At 41.7% G+C, this 14,556-nt stretch overlaps 1 protein-coding gene across 1 annotated transcript in view; it reads left to right on the top strand.

The window, feature by feature from the left end:
- The window catches only part of ESR2 (estrogen receptor 2), a 42,898-nt gene extending 28,557 nt beyond the window's left edge, over positions 1 to 14,341 (top strand). The window contains exons 6-9 of the mRNA XM_071426260.1: positions 4,754 to 4,892; positions 7,420 to 7,553; positions 9,783 to 9,957; positions 11,909 to 14,341. Coding sequence (XP_071282361.1) covers positions 4,754 to 4,892; positions 7,420 to 7,553; positions 9,783 to 9,957; positions 11,909 to 12,098 — 638 coding nt within the window. The 3' untranslated portion in view covers positions 12,099 to 14,341. The remainder of the gene's footprint in view (positions 1 to 4,753; positions 4,893 to 7,419; positions 7,554 to 9,782; positions 9,958 to 11,908) is intronic.
- Positions 14,342 to 14,556: the final 215 nt, after the last annotated feature.

The raw sequence follows: 14,556 nt of genomic DNA, 5'->3' as shown, positions 1-14,556 counted from the left end.
TAAATCCTATTCACACAAAGGATTCTTTCTGGTCAGTGTCAGCTTCTTCCTCTGAATCCTAACAGTGTCATCATGGCTGAGCAAGGCGGGAAGAAGTTCATTTCTTCTAAAAATGGGGCAATAAATTCTCTTTCTCTGAAAGATGCAGGTGTCCTGTGGCTGCTATCTCGGTGCAAGTGCTTTCTTTAGAAAAAAAGTATCCTACATAGCATAGTTTCTCTTTTAACCTTATGTTATAATCTAAAACTATATTTAACAGACTACTTAAAAAAATTAATACAGCATAATTTTCTAACATAACACATCTAATATTCATTTTAATATTTGTAAAAAGCCAATCATATAATACACATTTTTCACAGTATAGAAGTCAAGTTTTCTATCCTGCTAAGTAATGGAGAGTTTATTGCTCTCAGTAATTAACCTGGATGTTTTTTAATTTGGATACAATATAACCCATAACTTGCTGTCTGTTCTTACTCAAATACTTGTTCATTTTGCTACAAAGCAGAGGTGGTGCTGCATTTAATTTCTACCTCAGCTATAAATACCTGATTAAGCTGATTTAGAAGGTTCATGTAGCACTAAATTCTTTCCTTGAGTCCTGATAGAAGGTTTCTAGTAGTTGGTGAGAACTGAAAGGTGTCCAGGTCCTGGGTGTCTGCAATCAATTCATTTGACAGAGCTGCTACAGAAAAGCATCAGTGGAGCTCAGTATTGATTTCAGATTTATCATGTGCACTCCTTCAAAACAAAAATCAGTAAGGGTTCTTTTGGCTGCTGGCAACACCCAGGACATGCACTGCAGTACAACTACCTGTGTCAGTGCCTGGAATGTCCCAAATGTCTCCATGGCATCATGGCAATGAACCATTCTCACAAACCAGAAATGGTGAGCATTCGCAGTTCCTTCTGCATGAAGTACCCATGACTAAAACAGGCAGAATAAAAACTAAAAGTGAGCTGAAAGCATGGAATATTGGTGGACTCACAGCAGTATGGGGCTTGATCCTGAGCTTCAGACAGAGTGCACTGCTGGGGGCCAGCACTCCATGGACCCTCTCCTGGATTTTGTGCTGTGCTGGTGTTTGCCCTGCCCTTGTCGTGGTGTGCACTGTAAAGAGATGGAGAACACTCATGGAAAACATGACAGGAGCCCTTCTCTCCAGAAACACAGTGTGTGCACAGTGCAGGAAGCAAACTTGGAGGAGAATGTCTCATTTAACCCTTAAATTAGGAATTCAGCCATCAGGGAAGCGCATCCTCTTTCAGGTCCAGGTGGAGTGGCTGATGTGCTTCCAGCTCCAGCTGCTGAGCGCATCTCCCAGGGCAGAGCACAGTCAGACAGTGTTGGAGGGTCCAGTGTGATGGTTTTGGGGTGTGCAGGTTCCAGGCCAGATGCTGAGCTGCTGGGGAGATGTTTGCACCCCAGAACATCTCAAACCACACTGCACATCTGCAAAGTGATGATAGTTTTGCTGTCAATGTGGGATGTTTAAAAACTGAGAGCCTGAATCCTTTAGACTTATTTTTTGTGGCTTAAGGAACTCCAAAAATAACTGTGAAGTAAATAGCCATAAGGGGTTAAATGGTATCTATTGTTATAATTTCTTGTCTAATCATAAAAAATGTGGTTAAAAGGTGCCATTTCAGAGGACTCCACTTAGTTATGTTTATCTGGTAGGAAGTGAATTGTGAAGAAAAGCCAGCTTTAGAAAATGACCTCATTTTAATCAATATTTCAGCGGGGAAAAAAACCCCAGCCCAACTTTTTTCCATTTTCTGATTATTAATAATTTCTAATTTTTTACTCTGGGACTTTTTTTTTTTTTTTTGAAAACAAACCCACAAACCCAAACCTTCACCCAGTTCAGATTAATTCTCTTTATTTTTTGCAAGATCAGTTTCCCAACTAACCTCAATTTTGGCACAGGTCACTTTTAGTTTATTTTCAACATATGTCAGAAATAAAAACTTTTTCTTGGCAGTAAGAGAACTGTGTGAAGAAAACCCATTGAAGCAATCAAACTCCTTCACAACAGTTCTTGGGAGGGAATGCCGACACTTTGTTGTCTCTGTTTGTTTTTTCTGATCACTCCTGTTACAGAGAACAGAAATAAAGAGCATTTTAGAGCAATGCCAAAAATAGATGGGATGTTTAATATGCACCCAATTATAAGTGACACTGCTGTATCACATGGCAGTTGGACCATTAACTTCAATGTGGACTGATTTTTTGTTTTTCATTAAAAAACTGTGATGACTGAAGCTCAGGACATGGAATTTTATTTTTCAAAAACTCTTGCCTGAAGGTAATCATGCCCATCCCTGCCTAGTTCCTACAGGTAATGTCTTAGGAAAAAATAGAGAGCTCTTGACTAATGGCCCAGTGAGCAGTAATTTTTCTTTCTGAAAAGCTGAATATTTGCTTTTATGTACTCAGGTTAGAAGCCATTTTCATCTCAGAGTTATTATTGGATATTATTTTGACACTCACTGGAGGTGAAAAAAAAATCCTTATTGTATTAACAGTAACTTTTTGCATAAATAGGAGAAAAAAGCATGTTGGTATTTTGTGGGTTTTTCATGTTTAATATTTAATGACAGTCTTAAGTCATGAATTTTACTCTGTGGCTGTATTTTTGTTCTGGACTTTCAGCCTAATGGAGAATATTTTTTTGTTCCTCAGTCAAATAGAAGCTGACATCTGGATTTTTTTCCTTCTGAATTCTAAGTATTTTAATTCTCAGTTGTCAGGCAGCAGAACACTGCTTCTATAATTGCCTTTTGCTTTGCTGACCTAGTCTGAAAGAGTTTACATGGTTCATTGCTGAACCTCTATTGCAAATCAATAAGATGTTGGCACAATATCGAAATTTGGATTCATGATGCAGCCCAGTGTGCTGCTGACCAGAGCAGTGTGTCTTTTCCTAGTTTTTACACATCCAGCACAAGTTTTTTTTTCTTCTCTGTCTTAGCAATATAATTTAGAATTAAATTATAGAGCCCACAATCTAAAGGACGTGTAATACAACCAGAGAAAAATTATTAGTTTAAGGTAGTCTGGAGGAAATTAGATGGGGCTCCTGAGGCTGCAGTGAAAGCTGTGGTGGATGTTTGCTGTCCTGCACCTCTGGAGCATGAGATTGTTAGGAAAAAGAGAATTAGAGTCTTTCTAACAGCTGTGCTCAGTGGCCACAGCTCCTACTGCTGCCACTGATAATGTGAATTTAGCAGATGACATCTGTGATAAATCTGGATCTTCAGGAACCTGGAGATTGAACCCCGGGACTTGGTCTGACATCACTCCACTGAGAGAGTTTTTAAACCTGATAATTCCTTGTTTGTGCTAGAGAAATCAGTCCATGGCAGTGTAAATGTTTATTTAAATATACTCTGCAATGTCTTTGTTGTTTCCCAGGAAACTGGCACTGTCAGTTTCTGTACTGCTTCACACTTCCGTGAATATTTTCATAAAAGCAGTTTTAAATGATGAGTGTGTGTGGCAGATGATCTCTTGTTGGCTGTGTGTTCTGTAGTAAATTCTGTGACAGTGGAACCCAGGAGGGAAGGTACCACTCCTGTTTATCCTTCCTTTAAAACCAGAGGCAAGGCTGCCCCAGCTTTGAAAAGCAGCACTTCCAGTGATGATAAAAGTGAGCTTTGCCCAGTTCATGTCAGCTCCTGGCTGTCACTGACTGTCCTCCAGCTGAGTCGTGTAATAAGATTAAAATGCATGAAGAATTTGTATAAATTACCGACAGAGAGATTCTTTGGCAGCCCAAATGTCCTCTGTGTGCTTTAACAACCAGGAAGAACATCAGGAAATCAGTCTGCCATGGCCAGACTGTGCCTGGATTTGTCACCAAGCAGTGTCAGAGGTGGCAGCTCATCTGAAAGTGGAGCACCTTTGCCAAGGGCCCGAGCTGAAGAAGCTCAGCTTTGAAAAGTGTGGCCTGATCTTGTTTTTGATCAGTGTTTTCCTCCTTGACTGAACAGTCTGTTTTCCACCCATGTTTTCATAATTTACACTTCTGATCTTTTGGTTTGGAGTGTATGAATTTTATTTCTCCTATTTCTTTCTTTTGACTTGTAGGCATTATTTTTTCCCCAGCCTTTTTTTTTTTTTTTTTTTTTTAGGGGAAGAGAAAAGGTGGGCAGTGACTGTCCCTGCCTTTTGGCTGTGCTGCAGTGGTATCTGAGGCCTTGCTAAAAGTTCTGGAGAGAAATGAATCATAGAATCATGGAATGAGTGGGGTTGGAAGGGACCTCAAAGATCACCTTGTTCCAACCCCCTGACATGGGCAGGGGCACCTTCCCCTGTCCCAGGCTGCTCAGAGCCCCATCCAGCCTGGCCCTGAACACTCCCAGGGATGGGGCAGCCACAGCTGCTCTGGGCACCCTGTGCCAGGGCCTCAGCACCCTCACAATATTTCTTCTAACATCTCTCCTCTTTTAGGACAAGAACATAAAGCAGGTGACTCTGCAGTCATTTGAGTTTCACCAGCTGTATGGGACTAATTGCACTAAAACACCACTCTGCTTTATTCCAAATATTTTGTAGATGATGAGAATTGCAAATATTTTGGTTCCTATTTGAAGTGGCAGCCTGCCACTTTGGATGTCAGTGCTCCCTTATCTTCACAACCCATGGTTCTTTCTGGCTTTTTTTGTTTCTCATATACTCATTTTTCTTTATTAAAACAGAGCATTTAACAAGTTTATTTATTTTATGCAATTTGCATCACTTTAGGCTTCATTGATCTCAGCCTCTATGACCAAGTGAGGCTCTTGGAGAGCTGCTGGATGGAAGTTCTGATGATTGGTTTGATGTGGAGATCCATCGACCATCCTGGGAAACTGATTTTTGCACCAGACCTTGTATTAGACAGGTGAGAGGAATAAATTTCTTAAGAACTCTTCATATGAGTGTGGTTGAAGGTGGTAAGAGGATTAAACATGGCAGCTGTTATTAATACTGCATCTAACAATATCATTTACTTGTTCTTGTAACAATCATGTCCTAAGGTTCCACATCCTTACAGGGCTTAAGGAATGCTAAGCTGTAAAAGCATTGTTGAACTTGCAAATTCTTGAACTCCTCTAGAACTGAGTGTAAAGTTTCTCTTCACATTTTTCTTCTTTCATTTTTTCCCCATTTTTGGTGGTTTTGTTTCCTTTGTTCCAGGTCTCTAGTTGCTGAAACTGGTGGTAAAACAACACAAAGCACTACATTGTCCATTTGTCCCTACATCCCTCATTAAAAAGAAGATACAGTGTCAGGCAGTATTTTAATTATTTTAAATAGGTTTCCTGCCTGTTTTGTTCCTGCCACTACAGCAGACTTCATCGTTAGCTATTAATAGTGAACATTTGGAGCACTAGCTGAGAGGGATTTAAAGACCCCTGGCTTGCTGTTGAATACTAAGAATATTTTTTTCAAGGTACAGCAGGATGTTTTCAAGTTTAAAGATTGTTTCTCCATAGCATCATGTACCAGGAAGGAAGAATATGGATTAGTAAGGATATTTTTTTTTACAGAACCTTAGAAGGATTTGACCTGTGCTTCACATTGATAAAAAGTTAGGGAAGCAATCTACTCTCTTGGGTAGTTTTAAAATATCTTTTCAACCTAGGAAAATTTGGATTTGCACAAGTTCTGTGAATTGCAATCAATAATTATCATTGTAGATACAGATAGATAAAATTGGCTTATTAAAAAAATTATTTTATAAAACAGAGGAAATAAATATTATTTGCTCATATAAAATTCAATGCAAGGACATGCTGCACTGTTCAGTGCAATGACCAGAAATTGATGAAAATGTACAATACATTTAATTGCTCAAGAGTTTTGAGAATATTTGATGCATTTCTTCATTTCCTCATGACATGGCAGAGTGGGAGCTTACAAGTGTCTGGGCATGCTGTAATTTTATTCAGGGCATCCTTATATGAACCTGCTCTGTAACTTCACTGTTTTTATCTTAGTTGAACTTAGAATCCCAGAATGGTTTGGGTTGGGGGGGACCTTGATAATCACCTCATTCCACCCCCTGCCATGGGCAGGGATATCTTCCAGCAGAGCAGCTTGCTCAGAGCCCCATCCAACCTGAGCCTTCCCAGGGATGGGGCAGCCACAGCTGCTCTGGGCAGCATCCTCACAGTGGGGAATTCCTTCCTGATCTCTAATCTAAACCTGCTCTCTTTCCTTTTGAAACCCTTCCCTCTTGTCCAAAGCCCCTCTCCAGCTCTCTTGGAGCCCTTTTAGGCACTGGAAGGGGCTCTGAGGCCTCCCTGGAGCCTTCAGATACATTTCATACGTTATCATTGCAGACAGTATTTCTCTGAAACCTCTGTCCTTGTTTTGAATCTGGCAGCTGCCCGTCCTTCTCTAAAACTTAATATTCTTTGCTATGAGGAACACAGGAAACTGGGCAATAAAAAATCCTTTTTTCAGGCAGAACCTGCTGCCCTAGGTGGTGTTACCTGCATGTTCCTGCCTCCAGCCTGAAGGCTCAGCACCTTTCCTTGGGATCCAGTAAATTTCTTTTATTCTCCTGCACTGCTGTGCTTAAATCTGTCTCGTCTTAAAAATGTTACAGAGAAAAATCTCCTGTTACAAAGACGTTAAGGAGCCTCCTTTTGAATACTGGTGTTGTAGAGCTTAATCCCTTTTTTAGTCCAGTACATACAAAACAAAACTAACAAAAAAACTGGAACAGCAACTTCAGTAGCCTGAGATTTGCCACTGCTGAATTTTAAACAAATAGGAATTTCTTGTTTGGGGTGTTTTTCAGATCTGAAAATAGGACCACTTCTCATGTCCAAGATGGGGAAAGTTGCATTCTGTAAACACTTGCAAATATAAAAGTATCCAAACCACAAAACCACCAAAACCTCAAATACTTTTCAGTACCTTCCCAGAAAATAGTGTCTGGAGATAGGGACAAGAGTTGTTTTAGTCTTTAAAAATGTCTTGCTGTTCCAAGAAACTTATTTTAGGAACTCTTCCTTTTTTACCAGGTCCTGAGGCCTCCATTAGGTACACACATTATGTTATTGTGGGTAACTCCTTATGAAACAAATCTGGAAAATTATTCAAGGTGGTATTGTGCCCTGCTCTACAGGATTTCAGACTGATTATCCAGAATTATACAGGCTGAGAGGATACAGAAATATGATCCCACTTATGGCCAATCCTGCTTGCACTTTAATGAGAAAATCAGTTTCTTATAAATGCTGACCTTTCACACCAGTGTAATTTTCAATTCAGATTTCATGACAGAACCTTTTAAATTCTCCCAAAGAAGAGATAAGATGGGCCTTCTGCAGCCTCCTTCATGCTTTGACTTTTATCTGTCTGAGCCAGTTCCTTAATTCTACTTTTTTGCCAACGTGTTGAATGTGTTTCCATAGGGATGAGGGGAAATGTGTGGAGGGAATTTTGGAGATCTTTGATATGCTCCTGGCCATGACCTCGAGGTTCCGAGAGCTGAAGCTGCAGCACAAGGAGTATCTGTGTGTCAAGGCAATGATCCTCCTCAATTCCAGTGAGTATGGGCCTGGCTCTAATGCTCACCAAAACTGCACCTTGCATTGTGAGGGGGGCTGGGAAATCAGATCAAAAAACCCAAAATATCAAACGATAAAAAACTGTTGGAAGAGAATAATAGGGAAGGGTTTGTCTCTGATAGATTGTGAAGATTTTTGCTCAGGAAACTTCTAAGCTGTATCATTTTCTGTATTTAGGGGCTATGTCCTGTTCTGCATGAAAGACCCCAAGTTCTGATTGGTTCTCACAAGGTGGGGCTCATAGCTCAGGCTGTGGATCTGTCCTTTTGGATGGGAAATTTTGCTCCTATCTCTGTGGATCCCTATCATGTGTGAAGTTGCTATACAGTCCTACAAATCTATCCTTAATTCTAGTTCTACTAGTTACTCAACTGAGTGATGATTATTGGGGCTTAAATGTTCCTATTTAATGGTTTGGAGTTGGTTAGAAATGATTGGAAGCACTCAGCAGTTCTGCAGGATGAGTTTCAGGACAGGAGCTTTGCTTTGCAGCCTCTCACACTGGGTGTGGTTTTGCTCATTTAGGGTAGACTGCAGTAAAAATTATTTTTTTCCCCAGAACATTTCATAGTCAATATTGACCAAAAAAAGCCAAAACAAACCCCACACAAAATAGCAGCTAAGCTATTTACATCTAGTGCTTTCAGCAAGAAGCTGCTGCATAATTCTTAGTCCAGTACTGAAGGGGAACAGTCCAGCTGCAATCCCACTTGTCTGCCCACTTGTTTGAGTTGGGGTGTTGATCTGCTGGAGGGTAGGAAGGCTCTGCAGAGGGATCTGGGCAGGCTGGATTGATGGGTCAGGACCAACAGCACGAGGACCAAGTGCTGGGTCCTGCACTTTGGCCACAAAATCCTCCTGCAGTGACCACAGGCTGGGGGGAAAAGTGGTTGGAAAGCCATGATGATGATGAGAGGAAATGGCTTCAAGCTGCAGCAGGAATGGTTTAGGTTGGATGTTAGGAACAATTTCTTCACCAAAGGGGTGGTCAGGCATTGGAACAGGCTGCCCAGGCAAGTGGTGGAGTCACCATCCTTGGAGGGATTTAAAAGCTGTGGAAATGTGGCACTTGGGGATGTGATTTAGTGATGGCCTTGGCAGTGCTGGGTCAAAGGCTGGACTTGACCTTAAAGGTTTTTTGACCTTAAAGGTTTTTCCAGCCTAGATGGTTCTATGGTTCTGTGGATACCACTATTTCAACAGACAACAAAAGTTGTTCTTTTTTTCCCTAAAATACCCACCGAAAAAAAAGAAAAAACAAAACAAAAAACGCCAAAACCAACCAAAAACCCCCAACCAAACCCCACATTCATCAGCCTTATTTCCTTCAAAGTTCATGTCTCAAAAGATCAAAAGATCTGTCCATTCTCTTCTTCTACTCTCCTTTCTTCAATTTGCCCCTAATTTTCAAGCTGTTTTGGAGCTCTGTCCTTCCGTAGGTATCTCTGGAGGGACTGTTGGACTGTTGAGATTTTTTCTTTTCCTTGTCCCAGGTCTATGCTGCTTTATCAATGAAGTTATTGTGTGTTCCTAGATCTTCTTAGTGATGATTTCTTTTTTTCCTTGTCCATATTCCCAAACCTCTTCCTTTCCTTTTCTTCTTTTTTTTTTTTTTTAATTTTATTTTAGTAGGTTTTTTGTTGTTGCTGTTTTGTTTGGATTTTGCTTTTTTTTCTTTTTTGTTTTGTTTTGGTTTTGCTGACTTTCAAGGTTTCTCACTGCAGACATTTGCTGCTATTGTGACACCCTTAGTGATCTGTAGGGAGACCATGACCAGCTGGCTCACTCTGAGCAGTGTCACTGACATGTTCTCCTTCCTCCCTATTACATACCCAGGGAAAAAGGGGTTTTTTTTCGACAAGAAGGGATTAGAACAAGCATAACATTATAGTTCATAATAATACAAAAAACAAGGTACAGGGGAAAAAAACCCTGGAGAGTGGAGAGCACTTCATGACCTGACTGGAGGCTCTATGTGCAGCCAGTCCAAGGAGGATTTGGAAGAACTTCTCACTTAGCAAATGATGGGGCCATCAAATTCAAGCTTGATGTGGCATATAGAGCATCATTTGTACAGTCTTGAGGGGGGTGTCAGGGCATGTATCTTCTCCAATTTTGTTGAAATATTACATATTAAAAAAAATCTACAGTCGCAGCTTTTTTTCTTCCTCACTAGCAGCAAATATTTCTTCCTCTTCTCTGGTTAGGCATGTTCCCCTTGTCAGCAGAGGAACCTGAAAGCAACAGGAAGCTGCACCACCTGCTCAACGTGGTCACAGAGGCTTTGGTGTGGGTTATTGCCAAGAGTGGCATCCCCTCACAGCAGCAGACCACTCGCCTGGCCAATCTGCTGATGCTCCTCTCCCACGTCAGGCACGCCAGGTACATTTGCAGAGCCTGTGTCACACTTGTGTTATGTCTCTGTTTGTTCATTGCAGCAAAAAAAGAGGTGGCTGGAACTCCAGAGCACTCCTGAGGGAATCCTGGTGCTGCTCTGCACCTCTGTCACTGTCAGGCTTTCCTTCCCAGCACAACAAAGCAGGCAGTAAACTCAAGTGCTTGCTGGCACTCAAGGATGTGATGATATGAAAATGCTGTCTTAACCTTATTACATCAAATTATTCATTATGTGTCTGTCTGAAATGTTTAATGATAACACAAATTGAGCCTTTTAGATGTCCCTCCATCCAGCTGTCAAAACTCTTCCATTCAAAATGAAAATCTTTTTCAAAACTGTTCTGCAGTGTGGGCTTTGGTAGAGCAAAGGGGATTTTGGAGACCAAGTTTTTCCCACACCAAACCTGTTGTCTTTTACATGGAGCCACAGAGTTTTACCAAATGGCTCATGCTACAGCAGTGTCAGGCTCCTGTTTTTGACATGGGAAATGGCTCCAGTTCCTGGACCTCCTTGACAGGTCCATCTCTGCTTGTGGTACAGCAGACTGAAATGAGAATCCCACAAAGAGAGGTTTTGATTTTCCACCTGTCTGTCCTTTTAAATTATTACCCAGAGGCCACCTATTGGCTAAGCTGTCCCATGGCTTGACTTTGGACTCTGTGTCCAGGGGAGATGTCCTGGGACCAGGCTGGAGCACACAAAGCAGAGCTGGGCACATCTGCAGGGACACTGAAAAGGGGATGGCCACCTTTGCTATAAATTTCCTGGGAGAGCAAAGGGCAGCAGCAGGGACCTGATGGTGCTGACAGACAGCTTTTAGCATTCAGTTTGTGGACTGGGGGTGAGTTTGAGAGCTGACCTTGCAAAAGCCTGAGCTGAATCTGTCTCATGGCTCTGATCTCTGCCATCACCTGGATTGTGCTCTGTGATGTGACTCCACATCACAGCTTTGCAGAAGCTGTTCTGGCATTCTGTGAAGAAACATCACAAATCTCTGTGAAATTTTTACATTTTCTCGTTAAGCCAAGATCCTTTATGCTGTGTGTCCCTCAGCCAAAGTCTGGAGGCTGCTGTTGTGTCCAGTCTCCTTTAGGTTGCTTGGTGCTGGTTAATCAATTAGACTTTGTTCTGGAAATAATTGAGAGCTGGGTGTGGGAGAAGGGCTGCAGTTTCTTCTTGCCCATTAACATGTAACTCTTGAATTGTAGCAGAACCTTGTTAATCTGGGAGCATGGCCCCCTCCCAGCCCAACTCACCAGCTCAGCTTGTGCTGCTAGTTCCACTGGGGTAGATTTGGTGTTGAGCAAGCACCCTTAGATCTCAAGCCCAAACCCCTGAGTGCATCTGGAGTATAAATATATGTGGCTGCAATGGCAATAGATATTTTTAGTCCAAACCATGATACAGCACTGACTGTTCAAACTAGCAAGGTGTCATTGTATGTTACTGCATAACAGAGAGATTATTTTAAAGTCTGCAGCCACTGCAAGATCCTCTCACTGGACATGCAGAGAGTAAACAAAGTGCTTGAAATTAGCTGGGTAATTAGGGCTTCCTACTCAGTCAGGTAGGAGAGGTGGGTAGTCTTTAGTAAACTGCATGTAGTAAATCCCCTTTTTGCATAAAGTTTCAGTATGGGGCCTTTACAGCATCCAAGATGTTTACCTTTCATTTCAATAGTGTTGATACATCTGAATTATTTCCTGAAAGGGTTTGTATGGTGTAAAAACCTGCCTCTCTAAATAGTAGAACATTCAGCCTTAAAGTATTGGGATGTTGTTACTGTTGGTAATGGTGAGTGATCTCAGGGACCACAGCAGCTAAATCCTCTTAAATCCAAATTAAAAAAGGGACTCTCTTGAAACCATGAGTGTGTTTTTCTTCTCTGCACTGTTGGAACCAGACTGCTGAGTTATTTTCTGTTCTCCTGCACAGTAACAAGGGAATGGAGCATCTCCTGAGCATGAAGTGTAAAAACGTGGTGCCAGTGTATGACCTGCTGCTGGAGATGTTGAATGCTCACACTCTCCGAGGGCAGAGGAAGTCCCTGGACACACACCCTGAGTTTGTCCCACTGGAGCAAATGGAGCCTGGAGACAGCCTGAGGAATGGGGCACCCCAGTAATTGTGCAAGGCCTGGAAATGTGAGGCTTTTTCAGAGCTCTGGGGGAAAACAGAGCTGCTGTGCTGGGGCTGCAGAAGTGTGACCTGGCGTGGGTCCTCATCCCTTCTGGATTTGCACATTGGTGTCTCGGGAGAGGCCGCGGGCGCTCACCTCTGTCTGTGTTTCTGACATTGCAACAGCTGCACTGCTGTAGTGCCTTTTCTGGGACTCTGCAAAAGCACCTTATGAAATCAAGCCTCAGAACAGCACTGTGGGACAGGGGATTGCTGCCTCTCTTTCTCAGAGGCAGAACTGAGAGGGAGAGGTAAAGGGACAGGTCTGAGAAGCCTGGAGAGAGCGCGTTGGTCTCTGTCTCCCAGAGCAAGACTTTTAAGAACTGACTGAACAATGTCCTCTTTCAGCACGGGATGGTGTGAAATGTAGGACAGCATCATTTGGGACAGATGTTTACCTTTGTGTGCTGGTCCCTGGGGAATGCCTGCTCTGCAGCTGATCTAGATAAAGTGCCGAGATACAGACAGCTAAGGGAGCTTATTCTCAAATATGCAATGGCTGCAAGAGCCTTCATCTGAAGGTCATTTGAAATAGCTTCTAGGGTCAGTTCAGAGCCTTTGCAGAAAGTTTAAATTGATCTTAAGTTTGTATTTTGTGAGCCTGTTCTTAACACTCACATTGTTATCTGCTTATAATTCTTCAGTGCTTTAAGCAACGACCAAATCGTCTGAATATCTCAGTCAATGCTGACCTTTGAAATGTGTTTTGTCTGTGAGTTTATCCTGTTGTTTTATATATTTATTAATGATGTTAAATCTATTCTAATAGTTAGGTACAAGAAGTTGCTCTGTGAATATTAACTGTTTGTATTTGTATTTGATCTGCTGATCAGGCCTTGTGAAACCAGCTAGGAAAAAAAATAATCTTCCCACCCCTTTGACTGGTGTGTGGAATTACGTCCTGCCCACCCAAAACCTCTTGCAGGGGGTGAGGCGCTGGATGGGAACATGGATGGGGATCTGTTTTTGTCTGCTGCCCTGAGGTTTGCTGCTTGCTTGCTCTCAGCATGCATGGCACCTTGTGCTGTGGTCTTCATATCTTTATAGGAGCCCTCAAAGAGCGAGGATGGGGATAATGGTAAACGTAAAGACAACGTAAAGATGGGGATAATGAAAAGCACTGCTTTGCTTTGCAGGTATGATGACTTGTTTGAATTACACTGAAGATGTAGTGGTTTAGACTTCCTTTTTGTGCTGATTTCTGCATGTGTTTAAGCTGCACTGAGTAAAAAAAAAAAAAAAGAAAAACAAAAATCTGATTAAATGGCCTGGCTGATGACCTCAGAGATCAGCAGGGTGGCATCATTCATTCTGGTAACTGTCTCTACTTGGAAACATTTAAATATAGCACATGCATGTTCTGGGCATTATGGTGAAATGAATTGGGATTCACACCAAAAGTCTATTTTGAGCCCCTAAGTCTTTTGCATTAGGGACTTTGATTAGTATGCCATTTGCATATTTTGAATATTAGTCAAACCATTAATCTTGGTGGTTTTTTAAAGCCAAGGACAGTATTTTTATAGGAGGTTTTCAGTGAGTTACACATCTATTGTCTGTTTTGATCTTGTACTAACTATACCAGATGCTGCTGCTGATCTAAATTTTTACTCTCTGCCTTTTTATTGTTTTTAAGAAACTGTAATATAGCTGTGTCCTTCTAAAGATGTGTAATATTTGCAATGAAAAAAAGGAAAAAAATGTGAGTACAGTCTGGAATTTACTGGTACTTTCATTTTGAGAGATGTTTTGCTGTGAAACAAACCTGTCTCAGTATTTCTTGGGCTTGATTGTGTTCTGGCCTCATTGTCTGTTGTGTTGCTCTTTCTCTGATTTTCCTTATCCTGTGCAATCTTTTGGTTTAATACAGTTTTTCAAAGAAATGTTTAAGTGATTTGTTTGTCTTGCTTTAAAAGTGCTAAATTTGTGTACAATCTTGGAACAAACCTTTTGAAGAGAAAATGGGAAAGACTGGGTATAAATCATGAAATTATCTTCTAGATGGAAATTTGCTGTGGATTGACTCTGTAAAAGGGATGTGCTGCAGTTTTGTGCTATGTGGTGGTGTTCATCTATGTTGCTATTAGTACAGTGCAAATAGGAAAATGATGTGATTTTAACCTACTTTTTGTCTTGTTGAACATGATTTTATTAAAAGTTACTAACGATGTTTTAAAATGGGTGAAAGTCCTCAGCTGTGGAGTCTGGATTCATGGAGCTGTGTTCATACTGGGCTGAGCACAGGGAGGTGTGTGGCAGTGACTGAAGGAGATGCTGGGTTTGTCCTGGGTCTGGATCCCCCAGACAGCCTCAGGTGCTGCATTCCTGGTGTGGACATCCCTGTCCCTGCCAGCCTGGAGCAGAGCTGTCCCACAGGGCTTCCCTTGGGATGCTGGGGCTGTTCC

The sequence above is a fragment of the Agelaius tricolor genome, unplaced genomic scaffold (genome assembly GCF_023055355.1).
Source record: "Agelaius tricolor isolate 1412-34295 unplaced genomic scaffold, bAgeTri1.0.p SCAF_5, whole genome shotgun sequence".
Taxonomy (NCBI): Eukaryota; Metazoa; Chordata; class Aves; order Passeriformes; family Icteridae; genus Agelaius; species Agelaius tricolor.
The sequence above is the reverse complement of the archived record's forward strand: the minus strand, read 5'-3'. Positions and strand labels throughout refer to the sequence as shown.